Consider the following 15,145-nt stretch of genomic DNA (forward strand, 5'->3'; position numbering starts at 1 on the left):
ACATACAGTATCTTATGTTGTGGAATTAACACATATCTGTTGTGAAGCTAATGGATACAGCATCAGCAATTAGCTTCTCAACGTGGTTGACAGCAGCATCGTACAACATTGTAAAACATCTGAGAAATGCTTGCAATTAGGCTTAGGCTGTGACATTTCCTTTAAAAAGCCAACAGAGTAGCCATTTACATTTTTTGATCATCAAAAAGTCCAGAGAAGACAATCAAGTGTCATAATGTTCATGTTTCCACGGCACACTACAAATTGCATGTACAGTACACAGTAATTCCCAGCCAAAATTAACATATTTTGCACGATCAGATTTTAATGAAATTTCATCTGCAGGTAGATATTTTAGTGAATTTACTGTATATCCTACATACCTTTTATCTTGTCTTGAAGCTCCGATCCATGAGTTTGAAAGGCTTAAAAGTTGGAGCCGTCGTATGAGTCGAGGTGGTCCAACACTCGGTATACAGTAAATCTGATACGAAATTGAAGAGGAAGAAGTAATCTAGCTAACAAACATGTATACGAATGAAAATACACCCGATATATGAAAAAGCAGCATTTTCACGGACGTCTTCACGGACTCTCCTAATCTAGCGCGCACAAAGTGTCAGATTTTATCGTCGCTTACTTCCGTGAATTGTAACTTTCCCACTGCTGAGGATAAGCGGACCTGAAAAGGTGCTTAGGTGTTGAGGCCCTGTCCACACGAATATGGATGTTTTAAAACCACATATTTTTCGATGCGTTAAGGCCTTTCACCCGCACGCATACGGAGGTTTTCAACCTTAAAAGCTGAGCTTTTGGAAAACTCCGGCCAGGTGAAGATTTATTAAAACTCCAGCTTCAGCGCAGTCGTTTGGATGGAGAAGACGGAGCTTTTGGCTTGTTGCTGACAGATGATGTAACAATTATGCCCCGTTATTCCGAAATTAGATAAGTGTAATTTAATGTGTGCAATGGCACACTTAACATAGCTGCTTTCAAGAATGCCGAAATGACACTGTGTGTGTGTGTGTGTGTGTGTGAGTAAACTTACCCGTACTTTCTCTTTACATTGACAAACAAAGGCGCCATTATATGCTATACTGCTGCTGTTTTGCTCGCTAAACGGCTCCGACACCCCCGCCAATGATAGCAATTTGGGACAAGACCCAGACCTCTAGCTGGAGGGACAACTTTCACAAGCATGTCATTATTTTGGAAGAATGGCGTGGGAATGTTAGCATGGAAAGAAGCTTGTGCTTGCGTTTGACTGAGATGCTTCATGAAAGCTTCCCTGTTACATGCGCCTGTCTTGTTCTGCATAACTATTGTCGTGGAGGCAATTATGGACAATTTGCCAGACACACAATCATTACAGTAATGATAGCGTCCCAGCCGATGGAGTTCTTTCTTCATCGATAAAAAAAAACAGCATTCCCAGCATTGTAGCGATAATCAACATCTGCTACATTTAAATAAAGAACATGTTTCATTCATTTTCAGTTTTATAGTCCATACTTTTTGCTGACAGATGTGAAATAAGATACTGAAAAGTAACGGTACTTCGCTAGCAGTCCACATGTAGCTTCTACTGTACATCGCCATGTTTTTTTATGATACGTCTACGGAAATGACTGAATCACCGGCGCCTCTGATTGGTTGAAATTGCCTTCACAGTCTATGGTTGCACTGCACCCTTACTTTGGCATGTGCATGACAACCTCCATGTGCGTATTTGTGTGGCTAGGAATACAATGCTCCCTCGCTCTATCGCGGTTCACCTGTTGCAGATTTGCTGTTTATATAGTCCGGAAAATACGGTGCTAATTTTATGGATAATGTCCAGTTAGTTCAGTTTAGTTTAGTTAGTTTAGTTTAGTTAGTCTAGTTAAGTTAATTCGTTTTACACTAAAGAAAGTTTAATTGCAGAGATTTAAAGGGACATACAGCATGTGCACTGTGGAAAAAAAGCCACTATTTAGTGTATTGTGCCCACTTGATGTCAGTGGAGTTGATGCAATAGGCTAACACAAGGCTATGGTTAACACCACTGCTGTGTATGAAGAGGACTGGATATTTTGAAATATCCATATTTAATTACTGTCATACTGAATTCAGAATGATTATTTTTCATGCCATTCTTTCCAGTGAGGAGAGTTCCAGTTTTCTTGTTAAGACAGATGGCTGCCAATCATCTTTAACGATGATGTTCAACTGGACAAAATGATTAAGTGCCTGTCAGAGACTTCCTTGACCGTTGTGACACCATCTCTCCATCAGTAGACACCAAGGTGTCTTCTGACAGGATCAGATACATCCTGTGATGCTGTCAGAGGTAAGTCGACAGCTGTTTGACTTAAATTTCTGAAGTTAGACACATGAATGGGAGCATTACAGTTACTTGTGCATAGTGTAATTAAGAGCCTATATTGGAATTTCACAAATCACAAAATCTTTGTGGTCTGTAGATTAATCCAGTACAGATTTGAAAAGTCTAGGCCTAGTGGTTTTCAAAGTGGACCAGGTCTAATATGGACTAGACTGAAAAACATAGAAACACGTGCTGTTTGAGCGTGACATTCAGAACTTTCCGAGAAAACATCACCCTGTACGGTATACCCTTTAGCGAAGACAGAAAGGTTTGCTCACTTAGGAGGAGCTGTCTTTTTTTTTTTAAGTTATTCTGATTGATACCACATTCTGTTCATACAAATTCCTTATACAGTTAAAAGTTAGGCGTGGCCTTCCGTGTGCTACCACCAAGTACTGTGAAGTTTGTCCCTATTCTCTCAAAGGAGTCAGTTGTGTGCAAAAGGTAACATACTGCTGTCATCCTAAATCTCTTCTGTGCTAAGACACATGCACACACGTCTCTTGAATGGCCCAGCACCCCTCACTCATCAGTAGACCCACCATTGTAACATGATATTCTTCTGGTAACAGCCACGAATGCTCATTGCCTATGCACAATGATGGCCTCTGCTATACAAAAAAGGCTACTGACCAAGTTAGTTACTGATAGATACTTCATTTATCTCCAAGAGAAATTCAAGGGTCGTATTGAGGTCTTTTTATGCATCTTTGTGGTCTTTAGATTAATCCAGTCCAAATTTGCGAAGTCTAAACCTAGTGGTTTTCAAAGTGGATCAGGTCTAACGTGGGTTAAAGCCTATAAAAAGAGAGAAATGTACCTTTATTGGAGTTTCACAAATCACAAACAGAATTTTTATGATTCTTTGGTGTCTGTAGGTGAATCAAGTCCAGATTTGAAAAGTCTCGGTTTGGTGGTTTTCAAAGTGAACCAGGTCTATTATGGACTAGAGTTTGAAAACATACCCACTGGCTGTAGTGCCTGCCGCTATGGTTTTCCACCACTGAGAATGTGATTGGTGAAGTCAACACAGATGACAATGGTGATCATATAGCCTTCACATGACAAATTAAAAAGGTTAAAAGTGGCACAGCTCAGTTGCCATGAACTAGCCCAGCTTAACTTAATATTGACATGAAATGGGATGGAAAGCTACCTTTCATACAACGTCTATTTAGGCCACTGCCCTCATAACAGTGTGGCACAGTCCCAGTTTCAGCTGAAACACTGAGAGGATGCTTATTTCTCTGCAGTGTTTCTCACCTGATCCCCACAACCAATGGCTTATTTTAGTCTACAAACATCACAGATATTTACATGAATATCACTGCCGGTCACACAAGGCAGTGATTCTTACACAGCTATACTCAACACGATTCAACCCTCATTGTAAGTTCTATTTATTTACAAAGGTTATAAACTTGTAGTAGTTTTCAATTCATTCACAATGCCGGCTGAGTAGTTATGTATATAACAACAGTCCTGTTTGTATCACTTCAACATGATACGTTCGTTGTGCCTGTAGTTAATACACCTTTACACAAAACCATTTTTTGTGTAAATATATTATAATAAAGAATTCTGATTCAGTTGGGTTATTAATTAATAAATAGGTGTGTGTCTTTATCCTTATGGTTATGTTTTTTACGTAATTTATTTTAAATTATTTAAAGTTGTCTCTCGCCACTTTGTGGTTCGAATTTTGCGCATTCACATCCATCATGATTTTTCATAACTGAGTAATTATTAATTCATATTTTCGTGGTTGGCTATGACCTGTTATTAGTTTTCAAAAATGCATACATAAGCGAATTGTACGTATCTTTTTTACGAGCGGTGTACCGCCAATGGTTAGACCCCAAAGCAGAAAGACGAAAACCAAAGTGTAGGGGAAAAGTTTAATACAAAAAGTGTACTGCAACGGAATAAGCAAAAACATACAACACAAAACCAAAGTAGAACTTAAAAACTGCTGGGTGAACCCACGCAAAAATGAGAACACAATACGGTCCTGGGAAAAAAGCCAAGCAGGTAAAATACAAAACACTAAACAGGAACAAAATGCGCTGCTGGAAAAAAGCCAAGCAGGGATGGAATGCTAAATGCTATGCGAAACACAAAGAGCTGCTGGAACTGCCAAGGAAAAATAAATACAAGAATGGATAGCAGGATAGCAAATGACCAGATAGAGTTAAGGTTGAGCGAGGAGCGAGTGAAGTCCATGAAACAATCTGGCAAAGAGTGAGTCTCCCAGGTCTCCCAGCAGGGCTTAAGAAGGCTGATTGTGATGGTTCTCACGTGTGTGCAGGTGGCTGTGCTCCTGGCAGGACCAGCAGTGCACTGCAAGAGAAAGCAGACAGGCGGCAGCAGAGCAGTACCAGCAGAAATGACAATCTTGGCCTAAATTAAGCATTATCAAGCATAAAATTGCCGTAATGAATGAAAATACAAACATTAAAGCATTCAGGAGATGCATTAAAGACATGGTATGCAGTATACTACATTGTTCACTACGTGTCAGTAATGTTACATCGATGAGACACAAAATAACACCAAGAAACTCTCCCACTGCTATGGTGTAAGTGCATGTTACATCTTATTTGTGTGGAATATGTCTTATTTTCTGTTATTATGTCTACTATATTGGGTAATGCGAGTGCAACTGTGACTATGGGGGTGTTATTTCATGTCTGGAGGGCAATGATAATGTTATAAACCAGAGGTGCTCACACTTTTTCAGCCTGCGAGCTACTTTTAAAATGACCAAGTCCCAAAGATCTACCCACTACTATAAACAAAGAAAAAAAAAAAAAATATATATATATATATATATATATATATATATAAATGAGTATTTATGTACGTTGTACATAAATATCAGAGTTTCAGGACGTGCAGCAAAGCCATCAAACAATTCACTTTTTTTCTACATAACTTACATAAGCCGCTACAACTGAACGGATAACTTTTGTTATCGATATAGGCATCTTCCCACTGAGTTAGTTTATCGATAATCGAAATAATAAAGATGAACCTTGCATGTCTGTGTGTAGCTTGCAATGGCTGTTCACCACTTCATCTTTGCCAATCAGCGAATCAGGAGGAAAGGTTAATGTCAGCTGACTGATGTCATATGACATCTAGAAAGTGATGTTTACGCCATCGAACCAAACTACCAAACAACCATTCACACTCACACCTGTGAGTGTGAATAGTGGGGCGGGTCCCCTGGTGGGGCACACAGTGAACTGTTGATTTAAACCTTTCCAAAGTCTAGGAGCACAACTGTGGCCGTGGACATGCTCCGCTCTACGCATGGCCCAGTTCTCTTGTGGTCGCTGTGGTGTGGCGCCCTGGGGCGCCGTGCTGGTGTGTGTGTCGCGTGGGACACGGTTCCTGCTGTTTTGGTGGCGGTCGGTGTTGTCTCTGGGCTGTGTGTCTGGTCCTTGGCGTTTGGCGGTTTGGGAGTGGCATTGCTGCCGCTATATCCGGTTGGGGCTGCTGTACTGGGGGGACTGTCTCTGGGGGGTTGGGCAGGCCGGAGTGGGTGCCCTGGCAGACTGGGTGGGGCCTGGGGTGTGGCCTGCGGCCCATGGCTTACCCAGGTCTGTGCTGCGGAGGGTGGCCTGTTGGGTGTGCGTCCTCGGTTCCTCCCAGCTCGGTTTTGGCGATGTTGTCATGAGGGGCCCCCTCCGTCCTACTTCGTTGTACCAGTTCACATACATATAGGTGTGGGGTTGCCTTGTGACGGATCCTTTCCCCATGGCATGCCTCATACTCGGTCACCCCTCAATTTTAACCTCACAGTAGACACTCACCATACCTCAGCGGTCCCCCAATTTTAATTTTAAGCGGTCACTCACATACATCCCTACCTAGGGATGAGCTGGATACTCAGTGTAAACCAGTGTCCGTTACGGATAATGCAATTTTGCTGAGTACGAGCATGAAACGAGTACAGCTCGTCATTATTCGTAATCGTGATGAAAGAAAATCCTCATTATGTCTTCACTCTTCACGCTCTGTGATTGGCCAGTCACACACAGCGACCGCCCCTCCCTAGACAGACTCACTGGTGCTGCAGCCAGCGTCGTCAATGTCTGTATTGTGTCTGTTTGTTTGCAAATTGTGTTTGTGTTTGCAAATCGTTTTTTTTTGTTTGCAAATCTTCTTTTTGTTTGCAAATCCATTGTTTTTGTTTGCACTCTTTGTTTTTTGCTTTCAAATCAGGTTTTTGTTTTTGTTTGCAAATCGTTTTTTGCTTGATTGGATAAAAAGACACACATTTATTTCCATACATTCTGTTCACAATTATGGTTAATGTTTTCATTCATACTAATATAAGTATGACTGTTTCAATTCAGTATTATCACTGTGGCGGTTGATATTATTTTGTTATTTCCATTATGGTGTTTATGGCCGTTATAGAAATTTGCTGATGTAGTTGAATTTGTTTCTGCTGTTTTGTTATTTCATCAACAATACTATCTGCCCCAATGGCTGGACAGGACAAAAAATATATCTTGTATCCAGTGAATAGACATAAAATTGACAGCATATAAATATCATTTGTTCTGATTGTGTTTTCGGCAGTGACTTAATTGTTCTCCGCTTGTGACAGTGAGAAAGTACTCCTGTCTCTTGCCCCTTTTCTTTGTTTTTTTGAGGCATAGCAGTTTTAGAACAAACACTGCTAAATTTTGACACTTTAAAAACTCTAAAAAAATCAGCTGCTTGCTTCCCCATAATTCATTAAATAACTGGAATGGTATCAATTGTGTTTTATTCGTTTTTAATGATGAATGTGTGTAAGTGCAGGTAATGTATAAGTAAATAACCCAGGTGAGGACGAACATTTCACTCTGTACATGCCACCCATTATAATATATGATGTTACACTAGTTTGATATAGCAACCTCCATGGAACCGGACAATCTACAGCAGTTTATCTCGCCATTATTTATGCATAGAAAGTAAAGGGGTTTAGAAGTGGGTGGGAGGAGCGCTCAAACCCACAAGAGGTGGACGCATGCGCCCCTCTGTCCACTAGTCCTGCATCCTTAGCGCAGGAGCAGATGGGGTGAACTTGTTTTACCTGCTTAAAGGCGCCGCCGGGTCAAGCTCAACGAGCTGTCCGGATAGGTAACAGTTATTTAAGATATAAAGACCGTGAAAGAGTGTAGACAGCGATTGGAGTAAGAGTAAAAGTAGAGAAGTTAAGATGAGCACAGACAACCAGGGAGCGATTTGACGGCACCGCAAGGAATCAGAGCGTGTTCGTTGTTCAAGAAGCGGAAACAACAACAACAACAACAACAAGAGAGCAACCGCCAAATGGGTTTCAATCCATCCAGCGTGCAATTGGAGCAGCATGCCTTGGCTCAGGACGCGCATAAAAACGCTCCAACTTGGGATGGCACCCAAACATTGTGAAGTTTTTCATGTGTCGGAACTACCTCTGTGCTATGCATCAGCTCGCTTCTAGCTCACTCGGCGGCACCAAAGGATTTAACTTGGATCCGAGTCACCATGTCAAAAGTCATCCAAAAGAAGAACCACTGGATCACCAAAGTGAACGAGTGCGTAATTGTGCGGGACTCCTGCAGTGAACTGAATGTGGAGCTTCTCGGTGGAGCTGAGCATGGACAGTTTGCCTACATCGGACACATCCGAGAGGATGCTGTCCTTTACCAGGACGGTAAACTCAGCCAGGGGGAGCTCATTCTGGAGGTTGATGGGCTGTCCGTGTCTGGATTACCCCTGTATGACATTTTAACTGTGATAACATGCGCCAAAGGGCCCATCACTTTGAAGACTGTGCGTCAAGGTAAGACAGTCATAATTTAGCAGTATTGTGTGCTTTTGGGGTGTTTGGGGCCACATCTTCATTCCATAGCAGCTCACAGGTTTGATATGAAGCAGCACTGACATCTAACCCACCCACAACCAAGCCCGCCCGCCTTCTTGTTTGTCAAACACTGGGTGATGACATGCAGGGTCACACATGAGGCCAAGAGGGCAGCATCTTAGAGCATTGGTTCAGCTCCCAAAACGCATGAGATGTGTGAGTCAAACAAACTTGTGATTTCCCTACTCTCCCCGGCCACAATAGAGTGTTATTTTTGTCTCCGGCAGGATGTTGCTGTTCTTTGTTCTGACAATTACTGTTGATGTGAGCTGATAGCTGCATTATTTGTAAGTCGTACATATTTCCGGTGCTCATGGTCTGCTGCCTCTGCATCTGTCTAAAAGACTACCATTCAGATGCTAACGTCAGCTGTTTTTTTTTTTCTCTGTCTCTTGTAAGTTGTGCTTATTGTTTCACCAACCAAATGCGGATGATCCATGCTGCCTCAGTAATTACTGAAATTTGAAAACGAGCATTTGTACATATGTCACGTCAGATGCTCATCCAGTCAGCCTGGCATCCTGGTCCCCACCCAGAACCCTAAGGCAACATGCCAGCATGTTTGATAAAGCTTGCAGTGTCTCCAGGGAAATCATTAACAGTGTTACATAACAGTTTCAGGTTAGTTTCGAGTGAACTGTTCGCCCATTAGTCAACAATTGAACTATGAAGCTAAAATCCCAGCCCCTGGGAAAAATGCTCAGCATCAGTCCTGCTTTGTGTTTGCCAAACAGCTTCTGTTCCCACTTTTGTTTGACACATCAGCAGACTGGGCTGATTTTTGATGAGCATAGATGGTTTCCAACAGATCTGCTTTCCTGTTAAATCATTTTTGGAAACTGCAGACTTGAATAATATCCTGATAATATTCTGACTCCTCCTCCTGTCATTAGCTTTGTGCATGAATCAGCAGATTGCCCTGGTCTCTAATTAAAGGGGGGCGGGGGGTGTTCTTCATCTGCAGCCTCACAAGTCCCTTCATTGTGCCTGATTGTGCATTAGACCATTATGTAGAACTCATCGTCTTCCATGACCCCAGATATCCCAGACCTGATGAGGAGCTGTCAGGGCAATGTGTCCCCTTTTTCACTCCACAGGACTGTGGCTCATATTACAGGGACTTCATCAGTCCCTCCACCGTGAGACAAAACTTTGTCAGTGTTTGAAGGGAGGGAGCCCTGCAGGTGTGCTCCCAATGAGGAATGCAGGAAGAAAAAACATCTGAATGGAGTGTGGGAGCATTCCTGTGGAGAGGCTGGAATATTACACCTTTGTAGTTTTGACTCTGGGCTTTACTTATCCCTCTGTAAACAGCATTTGGAAACACTGGAAGGGAATCAGTGGGATGTCAAACATGTATTGGTGTGACAACATTTATTTTGTGAGTGCTGAATAAGTTTATGGTTTCAGTACAAAGTACCATCACAAACATTAAGACTTTGACCCAGCAGTGAAGCTTTTATCATCAGCTGCAGGTTTTCGTCATATCCTCAGGTTAAGGTTTCGCTTACAGGAATATTAAATGTTTGGATAACAGTGTTTCAAATTTAAATTCAAATGAAGTTCATTTTGGAAACAAAGAGCCTGTCCACACGCAAACGTTTTCAGGTCAAAACGGTAATGTATTTTATCCTTCAGCCTTTCAGCCACACGGCAACGGCATTCTGGGTGCCCTGAAACGGTATTATTTGAAAACGGCGCCCAAAGTGGAAAAATTTGATCATGGCGCCTTGTGGTTGCTGTGTGGACAAGCAAACCACTACTTTCTGAAAAACGATGACATCACTGCCCCGTCCGTCTCTGTCATGTGACCAGAAGTTGTGCACTGCTGCCGAAAAGCCAACATAACATCTGAATATTTAGACTGGCATGACTCCCAGTTGACATTCTCCTGATATTTCTTTTCTTATAGTTTTCCCTTGCTACATCGCGGTTTTCAAAAATGTATTAATTAATAAATGATCGCTGTTTCATGCTTGACTATGGCCCATTATTAGTCAACAAAGACAAATCATATGTAGTATTCTGGTCACAAGGCGTCAATAATGACACAAACCATTAATGTGACATGATATGACCTTAACACTGCATGTGACAGAGTGAAAAAAAGTTCTCCCATTCCATGTGGAAGTGGTAAGTTTTTGGCTTTTGACTTCATCCTTCTTCCCCACTCTGTTTGAAACCCTTTCTTAAGTTTAGAATAGATAAATTGGAGGCTAACTACCATGCTCCGCTTAAAGCCGTGGCTGTCTCTTGTGTCCTTGCAGTGATCCCGTAGCCTTGCCATTAGAAATGTGGTGTAAACTAAGAATAATTAGACTGTAAAGGTGACTATAAGGGTGTTATTTTGTCTCTCTAATAATGGTAAAAAACATATTTTGAAAGTTATAAACATGTTTCCTCCGGGCCAACCTATTGATATTACTAATACTAATATTCCATTTATTAATACTGAATCCTACTTAGTGGAAATTTACTTATCGCATTCTGGTCTAGAACCAGTTAACCGTGATAAACGAAGGAGGACTGTACTCCAAAGTGACTCGCAGAAACTCGTCGTCAGTCTAGACAAGCTGGACAAGTAGAAGACGACGGACTTTATGTGCATTTGTTCTTCCTTTTTCTATAGTTTTAATGTGTCATGTGGTTCTGTCTGTGCGTCCGTTTACGGCAGCACATGTATGTGCGTCTTATGTATTATACTGTTTTCACTCTGTGATACATTCTCGTGTGGACGTGACTATTTACTGATCCGACAACGTGTGGATGCGAAAACCCCCCAGGAGTGTTCCGTGTGGACAGGACCTGATACAGTATTGGAACTGGTGTAATAATGCCAAAACTGCCTTTACTGTTACACATACCTTGTCAACATTTGCATCTGAAAATAAGGGAGCTTTTTCAGAAAATAAGGGAAATTGTGGTCTTTCCACCACAATTTCGACCAGCAATCAGAAGAAGGGTTTTGGCTGTGTTTTTCAAGATGGATGCCCTTGCAACCGCGTAATTTTACCAGCATGCTTTTATTTCAAAGGCCTGACTTATTGACAGGATGCGTTACGGCGATGTTGAAAAATATATGAAAGTATTGAAAGGGAAAGGCGCTGGGAAAGAAGAGCAAAATACAGGAGTTTCCTGGGTGAAAACAGGAGTATGGCTGTAGCTGGAAGCAAACATAAACATGAAAGAAACAAGAAGATGGTCCCCATGTTGCTGCATAACATCTTCCACTCTTTGTGGAAGACTTTCTACAGGATTTGGGGTGTGTCTGTGAGGTGTGTAGCGGTATCATCACAGTTCAGTACGTACATCGCTTTTAAGATCATGGTTATTATTCTATTTTATTTATACTTTTTAAATACATTTTTAAAATATTTTTTACTTTTTGTTGTGCTGTTTTACTACTGTGCTTCTATTGCTATTACTGGCTTGAATACTGCATACGGTGCTGCTGCGAGTGATCTATCTAATCTAATCTAATACATGGCCTAACTTCACAGCCTTAAGAACGTATGATTGTGAAGCTAATTACCTGTCGGTCAGGCTACTCATGAAATGTGACCAAATGTTTTTGGCAGCACAGTGTCGACTCTAATGTTGTTTGATCCCTTGGCAATGCAGCCTCAAATCTGCTTTGGTTTGCTCCAATGCAATTTGACATCTTTAGATCAAGTGCATTCGATTCTAATTAATTGTTGATTATTTGATTTGACACTTAAATAACAAACTGTAAGCTTAACGTTCTATAATATTTAATACGTTTTTACCCCACATGTTCCTATACTGTAGGACTGGGGTGTTTGGGAATGTTTAGTATAACACGATGTGTCAGCGTAAAACAAGTTTCATGATAATTTCAGGAACAATACATTTTTATCCAAGTGTCTGTAAAGGTTTTCAGTACAGCTCGGCCGGTTTATCGGCGGGCTGATTATGACATATCACCGATTAATCAATGTCGGTGAATATACAGTATAACCGATATATTAACTTCTTTGCTGCATCGAGATTCTGTCGCTCCCTTCCTGCGTGTCTCTTTGCTGCACCCTGCCTGAGTACCTGGCCCCTCCCCACACATCAATGCTCCTATTTCATACATCGGCCGATATATCGATTATCGGCCAATATATCGGATATTAGCCAGTATATCAGCTATCAGCTTTTTTCAGCCCCCAATATCTGTATCGGCATGGGCCCCAAAAATCTCACATGGGTTAGTACATTTTATATCTGGCGTGTTGAATCAAAGCATTTGCACATGGATCTTGTATGAGATGCTTCACAAAAAGTTAAAAGCAGGCTCTCTAGCTGTGTGTCAGACAGACAGCAAGAGTTCCCAAGTACATTTTCTCCCGAGTCGCCCTTCTGCCAGGTCACCTCTCACCCTCTTCCATCACAATGCTCTTTTTTTTTGGCAACAAGCTGGAAATGTAATGGTGGACACTCGGTGTAATCATTCAAAGGATGATAAACTTTCTGGCTTGCTAAATTGTCCTTCAAGTCTTGGCATGCGTCTAGGTGCACTTGCTAAGAGTTGACAGTCATACTAACTGGAATAGATGCCTCGAAATGAGCATATGGATTCAGATGAGTTTATTGCAGTCGTGACTAATTAAACAGTTACATTGAGTATTGTGGACAGTTAGGAATTTGTAGTCTTGAATTTGAATTTTCAGTCTTCTAGAAGTGCTTTTCAAATTTGAGTTGAGAGTGTTTGTCGTTAGGTGACAAGGTGTCAACTTTTGTGGTGCAAAAGACTTGTGTAGGCCACAACATGTACAGAGGGATGCATTCACGAATGTGTATTCTGCTGCATACCACTCCCACAAGTGAGTTGTATGTTTTAGATAATGAACAACTAGGTTTGCTTTTGCCCTCTCTAATGTGTTCAAATGGCTAGTTCAGTTCAAGTAGCTAGACCTCACCTCTTCATAATGTTCCCTTGTGATTATGGAGTGTTCAGAGTGCTACAAATGATACTAAAGTAATCCCTCGTTTATCGCAGTGAATTGGTTTCAGACCTGATTGTGATTCGTGAATTTCCACAAAGAAAGATTCCTTATTTATAAATCGAATACTTTTTTAGTTCGTAGAGATAGACCGATATGTTTTTTTTCAGGGCTGATGCCGATTTTTAGTAGTCAAGCAGGCTGATGACCTATATTTGGAGCCGATATTCATTTGCAGTAAAAGTGACAATATTGGCAACAAACTGTAGAATAATACAAACTCCTACTTAAATGCCTTTCAGCATTTGTTTGTTAAACAGATTTTCAGATTTGCAACATTTAAAAAAACTGAATGCCGATATGTGTCAAAATGCCCAATATCGGTGCCGTAGAATACCTGTTTATGACCTTTTGAATACAGTTTTTGACATTATTAGAACTCTCTTGACATTAACTAACAGCCCTATAGTCAGCTTTACACTCCCATTACGCAATATAGTTGACAGAGTAAATAATCAATTTAAGACATAAATAAAAGTTGTGCTTATGTGTGTTGCTATAAATGTGTAATGTAGAGGAGTGGTGGGTGGACAGTAAGTGACGTCGGGGGTTCAGAGTTGAGTTTTAGCTTGGCGTGACTTTATTGTGCCTGTTGTGAGATAATTCAAACCTGTAAAAAGCCTGTTGTTCCGGCGATCAAGTCTGGTGTTTGTGTGTCTCATCAATTAACATTACTGATTCCTAGTGACCAGTGTAGAATACTACAAGTACATATCATTCACAGTGTCTTTGAATGTGGCTTCTGAATGCCTCATATTTGTATTTTAGCTCATTTAGCCGTTTTATGCGTGAAAATGCTTCATTTGATTCAGTACGTGTTGATTTTAAATGTGTCGTTTGCTTTCGTGACGACAATGAGGGACAATGTGAGAGTATTGCAGACACAGATCTTTTCTGTACGAGAATGCAAGTCCCTGTCTTTTTTTTAAATAGAAAGAATTTGTCTCAATTGATTATTGATTGATTATTCAGCAGCCTCTGCCCCTCCTCCTCTTAAGAAGCTAACGTGTGAGTCTATGTTATGTCTTATTTATGTCTAAGGTGTGTTATTTTTTATTATTATGACTACTATATTGGGTAATACTGGTGTACAAGTGACTATCGGGGTGTTGTTTCATGTCCAGGAGGTTCTAATAATGTTCAAATGGTGGTCGCAAACAGGTTTTCTATGAAACTATGAAAATATAAAATAAGGAATCCTACTTAGCGGAAATTCACTTATCACGGTCAGGTCTGGAGCCAATTAACCGCGAAAAACGAGGGCTTACTGTATAGGCTTACAGGTATATACTTTTTTTTCAAGGTTTTCCTTATTAGACTTCCTTTGCCGATCAGCGGGGTGAGATTGCAGGGTTCGACCGCCTTTATAGTGAGGTGTGTGGCGTTCACTTTGACTAAAGATTAAGTTACCAGTTATGTTCCCTTGCCCTTTAATGAGGTAAGAGTAGAACTTTAAAGCTTTCCCTCTATTTTACAGTAGGGCAGAGCTATTCACTTGGCCAAATCTGGCCCAAGAATGATAGGCCTGTGAGTTACAAACAACAGAGCTCTCCTGTCACGTAGACGATCTTTGACTAGGTTTTTCTGCAGTAAATTCCTTTATACAGCAGACCAGTCATGTCATATAGAGGATATAGTGTCACATTTTGGCTTTGCGGTGTTGTGGTGGCGACCTCAGGATGCAAGAGATGAGAGCCAAAGTGCAGGTGAAAGTATGTTTTTAATTATATCAATGGCTGCTGTGCAGCGGTAACATTGACAATGCTCCAACACAGAAGGACACCACCGGCTGAACTAAATAATCAACACAAAATCACATACAGGTGCGTCGGAGCAGGAAAGTAAAATGGGATAGAAACAGAA

At 41.1% G+C, this 15,145-nt stretch overlaps 1 protein-coding gene across 8 annotated transcripts in view; it reads left to right on the forward strand.

The window, feature by feature from the left end:
* The first annotated feature begins 7,429 nt into the window (after nt 1-7,429).
* The window catches only part of LOC129180342 (membrane-associated guanylate kinase, WW and PDZ domain-containing protein 1-like), a 99,227-nt gene continuing 91,511 nt past the window's right edge, over nt 7,430-15,145 (forward strand). For all 8 annotated transcript variants that reach the window (XM_054774727.1, XM_054774745.1, XM_054774737.1 and 5 more), the window contains exon 1: nt 7,430-8,192. In XM_054774727.1, coding sequence (XP_054630702.1) covers nt 7,895-8,192 — 298 coding nt within the window. In that variant the 5' untranslated portion in view covers nt 7,430-7,894. The remainder of the gene's footprint in view (nt 8,193-15,145) is intronic.

This window comes from Dunckerocampus dactyliophorus, chromosome 1, assembly GCF_027744805.1.
Source record: "Dunckerocampus dactyliophorus isolate RoL2022-P2 chromosome 1, RoL_Ddac_1.1, whole genome shotgun sequence".
Taxonomy (NCBI): Eukaryota; Metazoa; Chordata; class Actinopteri; order Syngnathiformes; family Syngnathidae; genus Dunckerocampus; species Dunckerocampus dactyliophorus.